At 33.4% G+C, this 18,015-nt stretch overlaps 1 protein-coding gene across 1 annotated transcript; it reads left to right on the top strand.

Annotated features, from left to right (window-relative positions):
• The first annotated feature begins 7,653 nt into the window (after positions 1-7,653).
• Positions 7,654-9,840, top strand: LOC111423896 (esterase FE4-like). The gene is made up of 5 exons (XM_023057277.2): positions 7,654-7,950; positions 7,999-8,124; positions 8,177-8,882; positions 8,940-9,272; positions 9,325-9,840. Exons 1-5 carry the CDS (start codon positions 7,747-7,749, stop codon positions 9,609-9,611), a joined length of 1,656 nt encoding a protein of 551 aa, XP_022913045.2. The 5' UTR covers positions 7,654-7,746; the 3' UTR covers positions 9,612-9,840.
• The last annotated feature ends 8,175 nt before the right edge of the window (positions 9,841-18,015 follow it).

Below are 18,015 nucleotides of genomic sequence, written 5' to 3'. Positions count from 1 at the left end.
GTTATCTCCGGGTGGTCAAAGATTGCTGCTATTTTACTCACCCCCAACCAACACATATGGCACATAAACGCTAATGAAATTCATATATTTTAAACACCCCCTTAAAAAAGAAGAGATTAAAAAATAATCCTAAGTAAAACTTAATGAAAAAACGAGTCTAAAATTAAAAATATTACGAATGTCTGCGTAGAACAAATTTGAAACTTTTATAACATATCTCAGTTTTAAAAAGTTTTAAGTTTTAAAGTGAAGAGACAAAGGAGGAAATTTGAGTTGGAGGTTCCCCCTAACAAATAATGTGTAGAAATTTCGTATCTCGTGTCGTCCGGGTTCGATCCAAAACGGTGGATTTATTAGATTTGGTGGAGAGCGAAGTCTTTATTTACCAACGCGCAACGGGGATGGGGAGGAACACAAGAGGAGACCGTCGGGGGATGCCGTCCCGTTCCCCCTTTTAGTAATTCGATCGAATGCTCCGCCCCAGTGATGAGCGTTACCAGGACGACAAGTGCACGAATGGCGGCGGCGCCAGGGATGAAATTTCACCCCTCTGTTTCGCATTTCAAAACCTCCCCCTACGGGGAAGCAATCCCGCTTCAAAGCGGCTGTATTATTATTATTGTTATTTTATTTCTGCGATTTATCCATAAAGACATTGGAATGAAATTATTTATTTTGTTGGGCGAATTATTTATGATAACTCTGAATTTCTTTTTAAAGATTATTTTATCAACAATTTTTAATCTTTTTTCTAACACTTTCTATTAAATGTGACTATTTTGTATATTATTAGCTAGTTTTGTTGTTGGTTTGCTTCTATCGAATAGTGTTAGTTCTAGTGCTAGTGTTAGCTTTACTTTTAGTTGTTATTCACTGTTTGGTTGTTGTATATTTTACATTGAACTAAAACTAAACTAAAGCTGCATCTTCAGACGCACGGCTAAACCCGAAAGTTTCTAGTTCTAGGTCTAGTGTTAGTTCTAGTTTTAATTGTTATTTAGCGCTAGATTGTTGCACATTTTTATTGAACTAAAACTAGAACTAACATTAGAACCACAAACATTCGGGTTTAGCCATAGGTCTCTTAAGACGGCTAAACCCGAATTTTTGTACTTCTAGGTCTTGTATTAATACTAATGCTAATTTTAGTTTTAGTTTTAATTGTTATTCAACGTTAAACTTGATCATGTCTTAAACTAACAACATTACAAAACACGAATGGAATAAATTAAGCATTTGCTAATTCAAAGTATCAAATAGTAGTAGAGATCTGGTTACAAAGCAGGAATACGGTAAGATGTCTCCATGTTGCAAATAAAGCCTATAACGTTGTTTCAGATTTTTTAATACAGCGTTATGCGAAAAGACATTCTTTAGGAGAAATTAAATTGGTTGCCAGGGAGAAATGTTAAACTATGTATGCTTAACATTACTTAACAGAAAGAAGTATATAACGTTTTTAGTTAATGGGGTTGGGTTGGGTTGGGTTGGGTGATCTTTGACGCTTTTTTTATTTATTTTTTATTTGATAGCGACTGCTTTGTTTTTATAATTATTTAAAGAATAATGAAGTGGCCAAATTCAATATTGATTTTTATATAGCAATATTTGATTTATTACATATTATTCCTAACGATTAAAATGAAACTTTGTAGCTGATATTCTCAAAAACCAACCTCGCTAAGTAATATTGTCAGTTGACAACCCAAGAAACTGAACTGTTGGGTAGTTCGGCTAATTAAAACTATTTAGTACTATAGAGCCAGGAATCTTTGGTTAATTCTGCAATTACTAAAAATGGAGAATTAAGATGCAAGTAGGAATATCTCTTTAAGTGATGCAAAAAGTCATCATGAAAGTGAAGACACTGTTGAAAATGTTTCGACACCTTCAACATCAAAATGTAACAATAATAGCAGCAAGGCTAATTATTCTTTTCGTAAATGAAATTATTCAGCTACTTCTGTTAAGAGTTACAGAGTTTTTGTCTTTGGAGTCTGACGAAATTTCACCGCAGTGTGTTATTTGTAGCTAAGTAGTGGAAAATGATTCTATGAAACCAACTAAATTAAGCAACCTTTGTGAAATGACTTAGCCAGTTTCTGCAAAAACACCTGGATTTTTTTAGGAAGGGAGAACAAATAATTTTAAATTATTCAAAGAAGTGTTTCCCACATTGCTACATTAACATCAAACAAATCAGTCGCAATAAGGCAGCTTAAAGAACGGAGTCTCAACTCATAGCTTAAAAAAGTAAACCAAAAACGATTGGTGAAGAACTCATCTTACCAGCAGCAACATTTATGGTTGTCAGCAATGCTAGGCGTCAAATAACACAGAAAAAAAGGAAAAGTGAAAGCAGGACAGGTAACATTTTTGCCTTTTTATCTAATTTTCCGTATATATATATATATAGAGGGGCGTAACCTTTTTATTTTTAATGCTAAAAAATATACAAATTTGTATTTTATTTCTTTAATTTGCGGCCATTTTGTCATCGTCCAACAGCAGATGATCGAGATATTTTTATTTTGTGTCGCTTTTGCCCATGTTAGGGTAGAAATAATATCTTAACTTCCTCGATCAGCTTTACTTGATAGTGTTGATAAAGACTTCTGAAAATTGTAAATCCATTAAACCCTAACTACAAAATTTGTTTCAGCGGTATTTTATCAGCACAATTCTTTTTGCACCTAGAATGTAGAACATGTTTTAGTATTTTGCGAAATGTTGAGCCATAAGAAGTAAAGCACGTAGAAGACAGGAACAAAATCAAAGAGTTCAAGTTACACTGGTGAAAATAGAATTTTGAAAAATAGGTCAAGAAAAACCCAATGCAAATCACTCTGCAAAAAGTATGTACTGAAACCATTTCAATTTTATACTAACAGATTTTCTAAGAACACTGTATTGGAGAGAGCAGACTAGTGGTGGGGTTGTTTCATCAAATGTGAGAGAGCGACATGTTTTGAGTTAGAGCACGCATTTAATCCTTCCCATATTGCGAAAGACTGTTAAAACCATAAATGGCAATATTTAAACAAGGCCATTAAAAAGCCAAACGTTGTGTTTATAGAAACTGTTTAGACAGAATTTAATTTTTCCTTTTAGAAACCTTTAACTTATGATAATTACGATGAATTTACTTTCAAAAACTTCCATATTTCCAAGGTAGCGAATTTGGGTGATGGCAATGAGCAGTAAAAAAGTCTTGGTCATTACCAATACAATTAGAATCCGAAAATGGAGAAGAAATTATATCAAGAGCTTTTACGAGAAGAAAAAATGAAATAGGCACTTTTTATTTGTTTATTTATATTGCCCCTTTTTCGTTCCTTCTTTGTCAATTATTGTTTGGAAAAATTCAATGTGTGTTGGCAGAATTTTTTGGCTATATTCTTAGAAAAACCTCAGCAAAATTAATAGACTCTTCTTTTATATGTCAAACCTTTACAAATATGTGGAATATTATAAAGCTTGTTTTTTTTTACATTGATGATTTGCATTGCAAAAGAGCAGATGATTTGTGTTGCTTTATGGAGGTAAGTACAAGCTCTCTAATTCGGCATGCTTATGTAATTAACAATTCAAGAAAAAACTGCGTGATTCATGAAACAAATTATATATTTCCAGAGAACTACGAAAGGAAGCAGAAACGCGCCCAAAGATAGAGTTGGTATTATGCCTTGTACTAATACTAAAAAATCCCATACAAAGCATTGATAACCAAAGACGTATTCGTAGAAGGGTTTCGAAAGCTCTTCCTATTTTATGGTCTAAACCACAATTTAGCTTTAAGAGTCCACTGCCGCTTCAACCTATGGATTAAAATGTGATCTAAATGATAAAGAATACTTACAGAAAAAATCTTTGTGAATAAAGTTTTTTGAGAAGATGATGTTACTAAAACGTTAAAAGACATAAACTTAAAAGAAGCAATCTTGGCATAATGTATTCGAGAGCATAATCATCAAAGATGAAGTTGTGGTCATCATTAAATAACAATGAAGTAGAAGCTGAGTGGGACTTAGAAGCTAAATTGCAGAACTGGAGAAGATGTTATCAAACCGAAAGATGTCTTTCATAGAGCATGATTTTGATGAGTGGATGAACAATTCTCATTTCTGGATGAGAATTTTTAGAACTTTTTTTAGGATATATTCAAGTATATAATGAAAACAATAAAAATGATAACATGTTTTCACTGTTATGAAAGTTCATCCCGAGCTTATTATTTTAAACCTATTATTACGAATACTTTTGAATATACATCGGGTAAAACGAGTTCAAACAAAACGAAGAGAACACCAAAGCGCTGAAAATAAAAAATACAAATAAAAATGGGGGTGCAGAGTGCGGAAATGGATAGATCAATACGGAGAGAGCGCGTCGCGACGCCGACGCAAGCTCCGTCGGCGCGCCGCAATATTTAATTTAGCGGAGGACGCGTCGGATACTGACAAACCGATGTTGACTCCGCCTCGTTCTTCGCAGTAATAAGATTTATACGCGGCGTTCGGTATCGAGCGGCATCCCCCTGACAATCCACCTACAACAAAACCTCCCTTCGAAATCCCCAGTATCCCCACTGTGCTTTAACATCCTCACAACGACATCTTCGTCTCTTTGCAATGTCTCGTTTCCACGTTATATCGTACTAAGTACACGACAGATGCCCGTGTTCAGTGTGAAAATAAGAAGTTGTTTGGGGCATAGAGTTTTCCGGCATCTTTGGTATTTTTTTTTACCTTGGAACTATGAAATTTATTTAGTACAGAATTTAGTTTGATATGTCTTAGACACATTAATCTCATAAAATAAATAATCAATTAACCAACTAAAAAATTTCTTTTGTTAAATTTTAACTATCAATTCTAACCTTTGCAATAACCAACGGATTTATCACCGATGTAGAAATAATTTAAAACGACAATAAAGTGACTGTCTACATGATTTCGACACAACAATTAAAAATACATGGATCCAGTTTTTATTGATGGAGGGCTTAGATACTTGACGTAAAGCTCTATTTTTTCTACACGGTATTTGATCCGACACAGCGGTAAAAACGTGTTATAAAGAGGTGTGCACACGGTAGATGGAGCGAACATAGTGTGTTGTCGACGTTTAGGAACTAATAATCTCAGTCGAGACCGGTAGCATGAACGCGGGGGGCTCCCTCCACCAACGACAAAGCCTCCGGAGCGCGCCCCCCGTGGACCACTTACGACCGCCAACACGGACCGTAGCTCCCTTTGATCGCTATCTGGTAAATTAACTCCCGATCTCTCTTCTCGAAATCGCCCCAGGAAACTACCACCAGTCCAAAGGTAGAAGAAATATAGAGATCCATGGGAAGTATCCCTTTTTTACGCTACGTTTATTATCTATGTCATTACAAATGGGAGAGATACCACACGTTGTGATGTTTAGTCGTTTGTATTGTTAACATTTTTTTTACAAAGAAAAGTTGAGTTAGGTTAACAACAAGAAAATTTTTAGGAAATCGATCTTTTTCAGTCAGAATGTTAAGTCGAATGTTACAGAAAAGATTTTGCCAATCTTCTGATGTGTTTTCCAGAAAAGTAAACAATTTATGAAACTCTGTAACCATACAAAGCGTATCGTCACGCCAAAACCTGGAGTTAGTTGATTGATTTTCCAATCGTTAGGGATCACATTTACAATGAAAAGCCATTACATTGAAAAGTCGATTAATGGACTTTACTTAGACTCAAGCCTAAGTTTTTGGTACAAACAATAAGCTTTCTTTTTTTTTGCAGAAAATTCTAAGGAAATGGATCTTTTATGTAACATTCGACTTCCAGTCAGTTTTGCCAATACGCTCTTCTGACGTGTTTCTCAGAAAAGTTTAATTTAACGATTTATGAAACTCTGTAACCACGCATATTGTTACTCCAAAGCCTGGAATTAATTAAAAGGAAAACGAGGTAGTAGAAAAATTATTGCTTATGCAAATAGTTTGAAGGAATGAAATAAATCACATCAGAATAGAAACCTGACTATTATGACTAAACTGACTTAGACGTAATTGAACATAAATTTTTGAGAAAGGACCACTTGTACGTGGAAGTTAATTTCATGCACGGAGCCATTGAACGATAGAAGAAAACTCAGCAGAAAGAAAACTTATGGTTTAAAACATTACCAAAGATCTCAAGTTTAATGAGTTACTAAAAACTTTATTGAGGCTTGAAACGCGAATAACCAATAACGATTTCCATTATTATTATTCTCATGTGATACAGATTTTTATAACCACCAATACAATAGTAACTTCAGCCTTGACACTGCCTGCGATATTGTAGTCCTATTAAAGATCTCCATGACGGTGGGGTATTCGAGTTTTCCTCAATGAGTCTGAAGAGACTTAGTGTTAGTTCTAGTTTTAGTTGAGCTATGTTAATAATAATAGAATAAATAAGTTAAGAAATTACTTTTATTGTTAATCAAATTCATAAACGTAAAATAAACTTATAATCTAAAATTTCGAGATGTACAAACATGATTCATAGTCCTATATTTACTTTTAACATTTTCATTAACCTTACAAACTAAATCCAAACCCACAAAATTAGTTTTAGCAACTTCAATTTTCGTAGTGCAATTTCCAAGCGGTCCATTTCTTCTAATTACACATCCACGACTTGGATTTAAGAAAAAATTGATTCTTGCTTCCTTTTCAGCTTTTGTAGCAGCTCTCAATCGTTTTCGCAGTGTCGTGTGTCCTTGGCATATTTCCATCACCTTGGGATAAGTCCCGGCAGCAGTCAAAAGGGATTTAGGATCCAAGAAAGATAAAACAATCATAATTAACTCTGGGGGGAGCTCCAAAAAGAACGGCACTTGGTTGGCGTAAATCGTCTTTGGGAAAATCTGGAAAAACATTTTGATTAGTACACAAATAAGAACAAGTGTTACTTACGGCAGAACTAAGCAAACTGAATTTTCTTTAAAAATTTCTGGTATTTGTAGTTGAAGAGACGTCATTAACTTGTCATTAAAAATCGTTTAAATAGGTTAATTTAAAATTAATGAGTTTTTAGGAGTTGTTTAACTCTTCATCCTTTAGCTCTTCAACCATTGGTGGGTTTTGGCCTCCGCAACAATTTTTATGCCATTGCAGTCTACTCCAAATCATCCTTCATGTCGTCCAGCCATCTTTTACGAAGTCTTCCTCTAGGCATCTCCCTGTCTGACTCCGCATCTGATTTCAAACATATCTGTCATATTTCCTGCTACCACCACCTTGGTTTCTTTCAATGTTAATTGTTCAAGACTAACCAATTTCTGTGGGATACTCAGCAGCATTAGGTTCTAAAAGAGCTGTTGCCTGTCCACCGAGTCGAAACTCTGTTTGAAATGAACAAGCAGTTCGCATCAAAGTCATATTCGTAATCCCCCAAGATTTCCTCCGCATACTTGCTCATTCTTATTATAGATGAAGCTTGAAAATATCTTATACGCCACGTTAAGCAGTGTTATTACGGCAATCACGCTTGTCATTCTTTGTTTAATTAAAGTAACACAAACCTAAATTCCAATAAATACGACACCAATAAACAACTCAACTTATAAGGAAATATTTAAAGAAGCAATTCCTGTGCTTGTTACATTTACTATATAAAAAACGGTTGATTTCATTGGACTTACGTCATAGGAATTTCCAGGCCACTAAGATATAAACACCAACAATAACAAAAATTTATTCAGTTGATTCTCGCCATGTCGCGATTTATAACTGTTCTATTTCTTTTCTATTTATTTATAACAGTATATGGTAATCTCAAATCAGAGACAAATTTAATTGTATCTACTCCTTTGGGACAACTTCAAGGAACGACCCTAATCAGTAGAAAAGGCGCAAAGATTTTTTCATTTCTTGGAATTCGATATGCTGAAGCACCAATTGGAAATTTACGATTCCAGGTAATAAAATTTCCAAAAAATTTATTTAAATTAATTATTATTAATCAGCCTCCGGTTCCTGCGAAACCGTGGAAAAATGTTTACGATGCCACTAAAAATCCACCTCGTTGTCCGCAATCTTTCGTAAATGTGACCCAAGAGGATTGTTTATTTCTTAATGTTTACACTCGTCATGTAAGTTGAATTAATTAAATTTCGATATATTATAAAAAGAAATTTTTTTTAGATACCAACTCAAAGTCATAATAAAAACAAGTCTGTTATGGTTTTCTTTCATTCCGGTGGGTTTTACGAAGGAAGCGCGACAAGTGAATTTTATGGTCCTCATTATCTCCTCGATCAAGACATAGTTTTAGTCGTTTCAAATTATCGCCTTCAAACCCTCGGCTTTTTAGCCACTGGTACTAAAGAAGCCCCAGGGAATAACGGATTTAAAGATCAAGTTCAAGTTCTTCGTTGGGTCCAGCAAAACATAGCTTCTTTTTCAGGAAATCCCAAAGATGTAACCATAAGTGGTTATAGTGCTGGAGGAGCCAGCGTAACCTTTCACATGGTTTCTCCGATGTCTAAAGGATTATTTCATAAAGCAATCGCAATGAGTTCTTCTGGTTTTGGGGCGCAACCACTTGCCTCGGATCTATTGAGATTGGCGAGAAAACAAGCTCAACTAGTGAATTGTCCTGAAGATGTAATTAATGATCTTGTGGAATGTTTAAAAACAAAAACTTCGGAGGAGTTATCTAATAATATATTGGGGTATAAAGAGTTTCTTAATGAGCCTATTCGTTTATGGTGGGCGGTTATTGAACCAGATTTTGGGCAGGAAAGATTTTTGGTGGAACACCCAATAAAATCAATTGTTAATAAAAGAGTTGCTGATGTTCCTGTTTTAATTGGAGTTACGAAAGATGAATTTGGTGGGAGATCTTATTGTAAATATTATTTTTTAGTATTAGTTTAAATCTAAATAAAACAACGAATGATTTTAGTTATCGTTAATAATAAAACTGCTTTACGAGAATTCGATGAAGATTACAAAACAATTTGGCCGATTGTATTCAGTTACGAAAGAGACACCGAATTTTCTTCAAACGTTAGCGAGAGTTTACGCGAATTCTACATTCCAAATAAAAAAATTCTTGTGTCTAATCGACAAAACATCGCTGACATATACGCCGATTGCTTAGCTGGTTTTAGTAGCAACCGAGGAGCGAAACTTTTAACTCAATACCTTTCCAGCAAAGTGTATTATTACAGATTTAGTTATAAAGGAAAATATTCGTTCTTCTATGTGCCCAATACCAACAATACAGGTCTTTATGGTAAAAATTTAGACACAATTTTGAACCCAACTAATATAGTTTAAATTTCTAGGTGCATCTCATCACGATGATTTATTGTATCTATTTTACGTTTCACGTAGAACACCCATGTTCACAGAAGAACCTGAAAGTAAAATTGTTGATTATCTTACGACGATTTGGGGTAATTTCGTAAAAACTGGCAATCCAAATACCGACTTCTATAAATGGCCCGAATTTGATTTAAAGAATCAACAATATTTAGATATAAACTTAAATTTAAGTACTTTTTCTAAAATGTTTAATGAGCGTTATTTGTTTTGGGAAAAACTTTATCCAATATCTCTTTATTTGAATTAATATTGTATATAAAATAAAATTATGGTAAAACCTCGACTAAAACTACTCGACCTAGAGGTAGAAACATTCGAGTTCAGCCGTCTTTAGCGATACACGGCTCGAGTACATGTATAGTATAATTCTAGTATATTTAGGACTAGCTTAAAATTTAGAACTGACTTTTAAATTGCTGTTTCATAGATTGTTTTAAGTTCATAAAATGTCTAAATAAAACTTTAAATTTTTCTTATATTTTTAAACATGATTTAAACGTTCTTTTAAAAGTACAAGAAATTCAAGATTCATAGCTCGCCTTCACTCTGAAGAGAAGCACCACACTAACCAATTAAGACTACGTCAAACTAATTAAACAACGCGTATCGTTTGGAGCGTACGAGACCTTTACCAAACTCATTTTGTTCGATTTGTAGATGGTTAAGGTGATTAAACTCGTGGCGTAGTATTGCCATCGCTCTATGATCCTAAGATCGGCATTTGGAACACTTCCACGAAGACCCGGATGCGGAGAGCGCTGTCAACGTATTAGAATCTCAATAAATTAGTATTTATACACCCCGCGTTGTATCGAAAACGAAAATTCGTCCGTTCAGATAGATATTTATAATGAGTAAATGTACACGCAAAAAAGTATGCCTTTTTTAGTACAAAATTCTGCCTTAACACTGCCGGTTATATTGAGCAGTCCCATTAAAGATCTCTATCACGGAGGGGTATTCGAGTTTTCTTCAATAAGTCTGAAGAGACTTAAAGAAGTGCTAGTTTTAGTTGAGCTATGTTAATAATAATAAAATAAATAAGTAAAAAAATTATTTTTATTGTGAAATAAAATTATCAAATTCATAAAATAAACTTATAATCTAAAATTTCGAGAGTTACAAACATGATTCATAGTCCTATATTTACTTTTAATATTTTTATTAACCTTACAAACTAAATCTAAACCCACAAAATTTGTTTTAGCAACTTCAATTTTCGTTGTGCAATTTCCAAGCGGTCCATTTCTTGTAATTACACATCCCCGACTTGGATTTAAGAAAAAATTGATTCTTGCTTTCTTTTCAGCTTTTGCAGCAGCTCTCAATCGTTTTCGCAGTGACGTGTGTCCTTGGCATATTTCCATCACCGTGAGATAAGTCCTGGCAGCAGTCAGAAGAGATTTTGGGTCCAAGAAATCTAAAACAATCATAATTAACTCCGGGGGTAGCTCCAAAAAGAACGGCACTGGGTTGGCGTAAATCGTCTTCGGGAAAATCTGGAAAAACATTTTGATTAGTACACAAATAAGAACAAGTGTTACTTACGGTAGAACTAAGACTGAATTTTCTTTAAAAATTTCTGATATTTGTACTTAAGGAGAGGTCATTAACTTGTCATTAAAAATCATTTAAGTGGGTTAATTTGAAATTAATGAGTTTTAAAGGTTGTTTAATTCTTCTTCTTTTCTACGCCATTCCCATTGCAACTTCACATATCACTAACTAGTAGGTCGATACTAGTGATGGAACGGATAGTGATTTTGCGAAAAGTCTATCATTGCCACATTATTGCGATATTTGACTAAAAATGAAATTAATAAGAAAGCTGATAAGATATGTCAACTTATTTGGATCCAAGATACAAAATAAACTTTTTTGATGCTGATTTAACCAACGAAGCAACTCTAAAAAGAGGATACTTTAAATTAATAAATTTAATAATTGGTGATATTTCCTCAAGGATCCTTCAAGAAATTAATATTATAGCGAATTTTGAAAATTGCAACTTCGAAATATATTACAACAAATATTGTTTTCTCAAAAACTAAAAGTTATTTTTCAAAACGGGATGGAAAGAGGACACTTTCATTAACACTTTGGGAAATTTTCATACTCATATTCAAAGAAATGGATTTTATATAAATTTTTAAACCTTAATCGGCGTAAATTGCAAAATTCGAAAAAATTGTCGATCATTTCAAAAATTTATTTCTCAAAAACTAAAAGCGATTAATCAAAACGGCTTGTTGCATTAAAAAGAGGATACTTTAATTAATAATTCGTGATATTTCCACAAGGATCCTTAAAGAAAATAATTTTATAGCGAATTTTGAAAATTATCGATGAAAATTGCAACATGGAAAACTTTATCAAAACTTCAAACATTGTTTTCTCAAAAACTAAAAGTGATTTTTCAAAACGGGTTGGATTAATGGAAAGAGGACACTCTTATTAACATTTTGGAAAATTTTCATACTCATATTCCAAGAAGTGGATTTTATACGAATTTTTAAAACTTAATCGGTGAAAATTGCAAAGTTCGAAAAAATTGTTGACTATTTCAAAAATTTATGTCTCAAGAACTGAAAGTGATTTTTCAAAACGGATTTTTGCATTAAGAAGAGGATATTTTAATTAATAATCGAAAGTGATAACAGCGACAGTTCTGTTAGTGAAGCGAAGAGAAGGAAACTAGCCGAAACTGCAACAAGATTTTATGTATCGTATTGGGTTTGTTACAATGAGGTTGCTAAAGACAAACCTGATATAAATAAAGTTGTATTCAATGAAAAAAGTCCTATTGGGATTGAACTTGATTATTATCTGAAGTGTCCAACACCTAAAAGAGATACTAATTCCTGTGAATGGTGGAGTACTACACTGAAAGAAATAGATTGTACGAATCGTATTATAGAAAAAATATTATATATGCAGTATTTCTTGTATACATGTAGCAATTCATTGTATTATATTCATTATACTTAGTGTACTGAATACAATCTCGTCTCGCTGTCACTTTTCGTAGTAAAGTATTATACCTTATAGTATATTTTTAGTGCATAGTACAATCCATTTCTCTCAGTGTAAGTAATAGGCTTTTAATATCTCAATCTGTTGCCGGATATCCGTTCCACCACTAGTCGATACCAACCCAACCCACTATTGTTCACCTTCGCAAATAATTTTGATTATTTTATATTTCTTTTGACTACAATCTCTTTATGCTACAGCTGAATTATCTCGTGTAGAAACATTCGGATTTAGCCGTCTTAAGAAACGTACGGCTAAACACGAATGTTTCTAGTTCTAGGTCTAGTATTAGTTCTACTGCTAGTGTCAGTTCTAGTTTTAATTGTTATTCTACATTAGACTATTGTATATACATATTTCATTGAACTAAAACTAACACTAGACCTCGAACTAGACAGTTTTGGGTTTAGCCGTGCGTCTTCAGACTTAGTTTTAAACGGATTGAATAGATTGAAAAAACGAGATGAAATGAAAATTTGATTTTTTTATGAGATGAGAAGATCTTCTGGAAAATATACCACATAAATTACATTTATCAAGATTATAAGTACAAAGTACAAACTGTAAAAGTATAATATTTATCTTTAATAAGTTATTGGCCTATTTATGTACATAACTGTTAGTTAGAATTTATAATATTAGCTACCTATTATAGTTCATCTTAAAATTGATCTGTTTATGGATCAAAATAAAAAAAAATTTTTTGGTAAAAATCTTTATAGCCTAAAAAAATCGGATATAATCTAATCAACAAAATCCCAATACAAAATTTATTAATTTACAATTGAATACAACGGTGAAGTCCCTCAAAATATATGTAATTATTTATATACAGATATTTACAAAGTACCTAACGATCGTATCATGACAATTTGACCGAGATCCGCATAAATAACACGGATAATTAAGACAGTTTTATTGAGCTACTCGCATTATTTATTTACGGTTTGATAGAACACGAGCGTAAATCAGTCACAGCCGAACGGTAAATTATCAAAATAATCGTTCAATAAATATTTTAGGTGGTTTATCGGTTGCGTTATCCAATTTTGTAACCGCTGTAGAGACAAAGAGAGAATTTCTAGAAAATCGATTTTTGTTTTTGGGGAAGGGGATAATTATAATTTTATTACCTCGGCAATATTCAGTGGCGTGCGCCGAAACCACCACCACCGACGATGACAACTCCGACGACGTCATATACCTAACACATACACTTGATCCCCGGTTAATATGCTGTTTAACACGTGACAACGAACGGGGGCGCTCGGATTAATCTTCAACCGTGTCGAGTCAGCGTTCAAGTATGCGGCTTAATATTGTGTGGACACTTTCTAAAGCTCCATCATGTTCTTCTCTTTCGCTTAAACGACTCGAAATCGATATCATCTCTTTGTCTCTCCCCCTTTTATATTGGGAATTAACACACAAAATGTTTAAATATTTGGTTTTATAAATAAGTTAATCAAACTTTAACATTATCTATAATTGTCATCATTTCTCTACAATAATATTTTTGAGATCCATATAAAAGTGTTAGTTAATCTTTTCGACGTAGTTTTTTATGAAATTAATTGATGAAAAACATACTTATCTTTCATAATCCCTTGAAAATCCACAATATAGAATCTAAATCAATAAACGCAGTACACAAATAAATATAGCGCAATCTTTGAATGGGGCTATTAAATGTTACATAAACATTTATAAACGGCAGGATAATTCGTCTTTATAAAACTGTATGAGAGCACGACGTTGAAGGGTTGTAAAGATTTCTATCTTGATCCGATAAGAAGCTAGATCAATAAATCACTTCGATAAGGATTATTGAAGTTTATTTAAAACTTGCTGCTGCTCAGGATTGGATTGTTTCAAGTTTGTAATCTTAATAACTTTAATTCGATTAAATTTATTGTTATAGAATGTCAATAATTAAAAGCAAATTTGTTTTCATTGAAACAAATAAGCATTACATTATTAGATTACATATCGGGTAGGTGGGCTAACCAATCTTGCACCGCGACCCTAAAGATCTATTTTACCCCGATAAATAACATTATCAAATTTCACGAACGTTAACATTAATGCCCTGATCCGTGAAAAATCATTCATATTGTTTGGGGAGATAAACTACGACCCAAAGATCAAGAATCTAATACGATTAACAGTACGGCAGTGGCATAAAACATGATCAATCAGGACAAAAAAAATGAAAAAAAGCCCGATCAAATTATTTAAAACATAATTTTCGTGGCTTCTTAGCGAATTTGTCAACCAGATTATTAATAAAACCCTCAAAGTTCTAAAAAATATGCTTCCTATACACAATCATCATGGGAAGACCATTGAGACGATATTCTGCTATACACAGTAAAAAATAATTACATGGTCCAGTACTGGTAATTTATTGCCATGGATATTCATGTAAAAAGTTACACGTATGTAATAGCAAAATAAATACATATCTAAACAAGCGCATTTTCCATTTCTATGTTTGTACTTTTCGTTTGTGATTGATGCAATTTTACTTCTTAACCCAGGTAATGTACACGTGTTAACACGTAAAAATGACTATATTTATATGTAAAATTACTTGTGCTATGAATATTGTAGTTCGTCTGGTATATAATAATTCATTATTCAGCCCTGTATATTTACATAATTTTAAGCTTAATTTCTTAAGCTTATAGCAATAAATGTTAAAATACGAATGTCATTATGGAAGTTCTACATATCCAAATTCGTTTTATGTCCAAATTATGAAAGCCAATAGGTTTTCCACCATTGTTATAATGTTTTACAGTACAAAAACATTAAAAGAATAGTGGAAAAAGTGTAAACTTTTACAATTTTAACAGACGGCAAACTTGGAACACAAAAACTTTGTGTACAATCTGTATACGTATTAAAGGGCACCAAACAACCAAACACTAAATGGACAGATTAAAGTGGTTTATTATTATTATTATTATTATAAGAGATTCATACGTTATTAGACTGTATTCGGCACAATGATGCCAACGCGTTGTGCATAGTTGCAACGCTATTCGGCCGACTGAACGCAGAAAGTGGTGGTGGGGCCATCCCGTATTTTACATATTCGTAATAGTAATTTTTAACAATATTACATGATTTACCAATTTATTAAATACATTTACATTGTTTTCCTTGATTTTCCATTTATTTTATTTCTCGTCTGCTTGTGATATTAAATGTGGTGTACTCCAGGGTAGTGTGTTGGGTCCGTTGCTCTTTTCGATTTTTATTAATGCCGTCACCCACTGTATTTCTTGTAATTATCATGTGTATGCTGATGACCTCCAAATTTACACTACGACAACTATTGATGATTTTCCGGAAGCAATTGCACGTCTTAATCATGACCTTTCTAATACTTTGGATTGATCCAAACGTTATGGCCTTAAATTAAATACTGCTAAAACTCAAGCAATTGCGTTTGGCAGTCGACCTTTACTGGCAAAGCTGAATGATTTTTCATCCATTCACTTAATGCTTGACGGAGACATTATTCAGCTGTCAAACACGGTTAGAAACCTTGGGGTGGTTATGGATTCTACAATGTCCTGGAAACCTCAAATTCAATCCGTCTGCAGAAAGGTCTATCATTGTTTCCACTCACTGAAAAGTCTCCGTTGCTTCCTTCCTCCCATAATCCGTCGTAATCTTTGTTTTTCCCTGATTTTCCCCCATATTGATTATGCTGACACGGCATATCCTGATCTTTCGGTAACACTACGAAACAAACTGCAAAGACTTCAAAACAACTGCATACGGTATATCTTTGATCTCGAGAGATCTCAACACATAACCCCATACCGTAATTATTTGCAGATATTAAGCTGTCAGAACCGTAGATCGTTTCGTATATTAACTATGTTATATACTGTTCTTCACAATCAAACCCCAAGGTATCTGTATTGCATATTTCAACGCTTGACGTCGCATGGTTTACCCACTAGATCTCAGTTAGATTCTGTGCTTATGTTCCCGACCCATAGTACCGAGATTTACCATAAATCGTTTGCTGTGCAGGCAGTAGCCCTTTGGAACAGTCTGCCTGCTGAGATCCGAAATATTCCTCACCTTGTAACATTTAAAAACCACCTAAAACGTCATTTATTGGCTCTCCAAGTATCTTCCTGAGAACTTTCTTTCTCCCTTTTCTTCTCTTCTTCTACTTTTCTTATCTTCTCTTCTTCTTTTATTCCAGCAACTATCATTATGCACCGTTTTTAGTGACCATAAGTTTAGCATAGCAGCTTGCCGTTTATTGTTTTCTTATATAACTTAGTATACTGCTGATTGATTGGGTTGTTTGGAAGATATCGCTTACGCGATAAATCGACCCTTTACATTTTCTTTAATTTGTATTTTTTGTTTCTTATTATGGCAATAAATTTATTTATTATTTTATTTATTATTATTTGCAGGTTTTTCCTATAGTTTACATTGCTTTGTGTAATTCATATTAAAAAAATGTAATATTTTGTAAATTTACTAATTTCCTGTAATTTTACTTGGTATTAACTGGATTTCGAAAATTACGTTGTTAATTCATGTATTATTTCATAAGTCAATCTTGTAGTTTAATGTAGTATAATGTATTTTTACATCCATTTTTTACCGTGTAGTGCTTCTAAACCAGGATTTTATTCTCCTCATGTTGCTAAAAGATCGTTCAATAGTATATGTCGTGCAGGGTAAAATGACCAAAATTATAAAGGCTTTTCTCGTTTTAGAGAAAAAAATGTCGGCATCTTTTATGACATCCACAATACTTACAATTAGTTCTTTTGAGTCAGGTATATTTTGCCATAGTTCGATTTTGTTATTGATATTTGATGAATTGTAAAATTGGGAAAAGACTTCACTAGCTTCTACGAGGTCTTCAAGGGACATGTCTAACATTTGAGCCGGGTGTAATTAAGATAAGCAAAATGACGGGGTGTTTTCTTCAGAAAAGCGAACTTCAAAAGAATTAATAATCTTGTCTAAGTATGGTATTATTAAAGATCTCCGCCAGAATTCTGAGAGGTTTGCTCCTGGGTGGTTGTTCCGATGTTGTTGTATCCCAAAAATACGGGGCACTGACTTCATGTCTTCTTCCAGTTCAAGTTTTTCTGCAACGATAGTATCGTCCCTAATAATTTTATTTGAGACGTTTTATGGACTTTTTTTCTATTAATTGCAAAATGCGGCTAATGTGCTGGGATGCCTTAACTACATCCAAAGCTACGGATTGGAGCAGGTTTACCACAGGTTCCACCATAACCGAGTATTTGGCTATCAAAATAAAGCTGAGAGTAAACGAAACTCTAGAAACTCCTGCATGGAGCTGATAAGCATTCTTTCTAGTCGCATTATTTATTCTTATTTTCTTCCCATGACAAGGTTTCTAAGGCCTCCATTATAATAGGAAAATTCTCTTTAAAAACTCTAATACTTTTGTGTTTCTCCACTTTGTTTCGCAAAGCCTGGAAAAATTTGGTATCAATTTGCGTCTCAAAACTGATTCTTGAAAAAATGTAATAATATCTTTGATGGTACCTTCGGTGATCCGGTTTTTAGACAGGCTATTTAGATCATTACTGACTAGA

This window comes from Onthophagus taurus, chromosome 7, assembly GCF_036711975.1.
Source record: "Onthophagus taurus isolate NC chromosome 7, IU_Otau_3.0, whole genome shotgun sequence".
Lineage (NCBI taxonomy): Eukaryota > Metazoa > Arthropoda > Insecta > Coleoptera > Scarabaeidae > Onthophagus > Onthophagus taurus.
The sequence above is the reverse complement of the archived record's forward strand: the minus strand, read 5'-3'. Positions and strand labels throughout refer to the sequence as shown.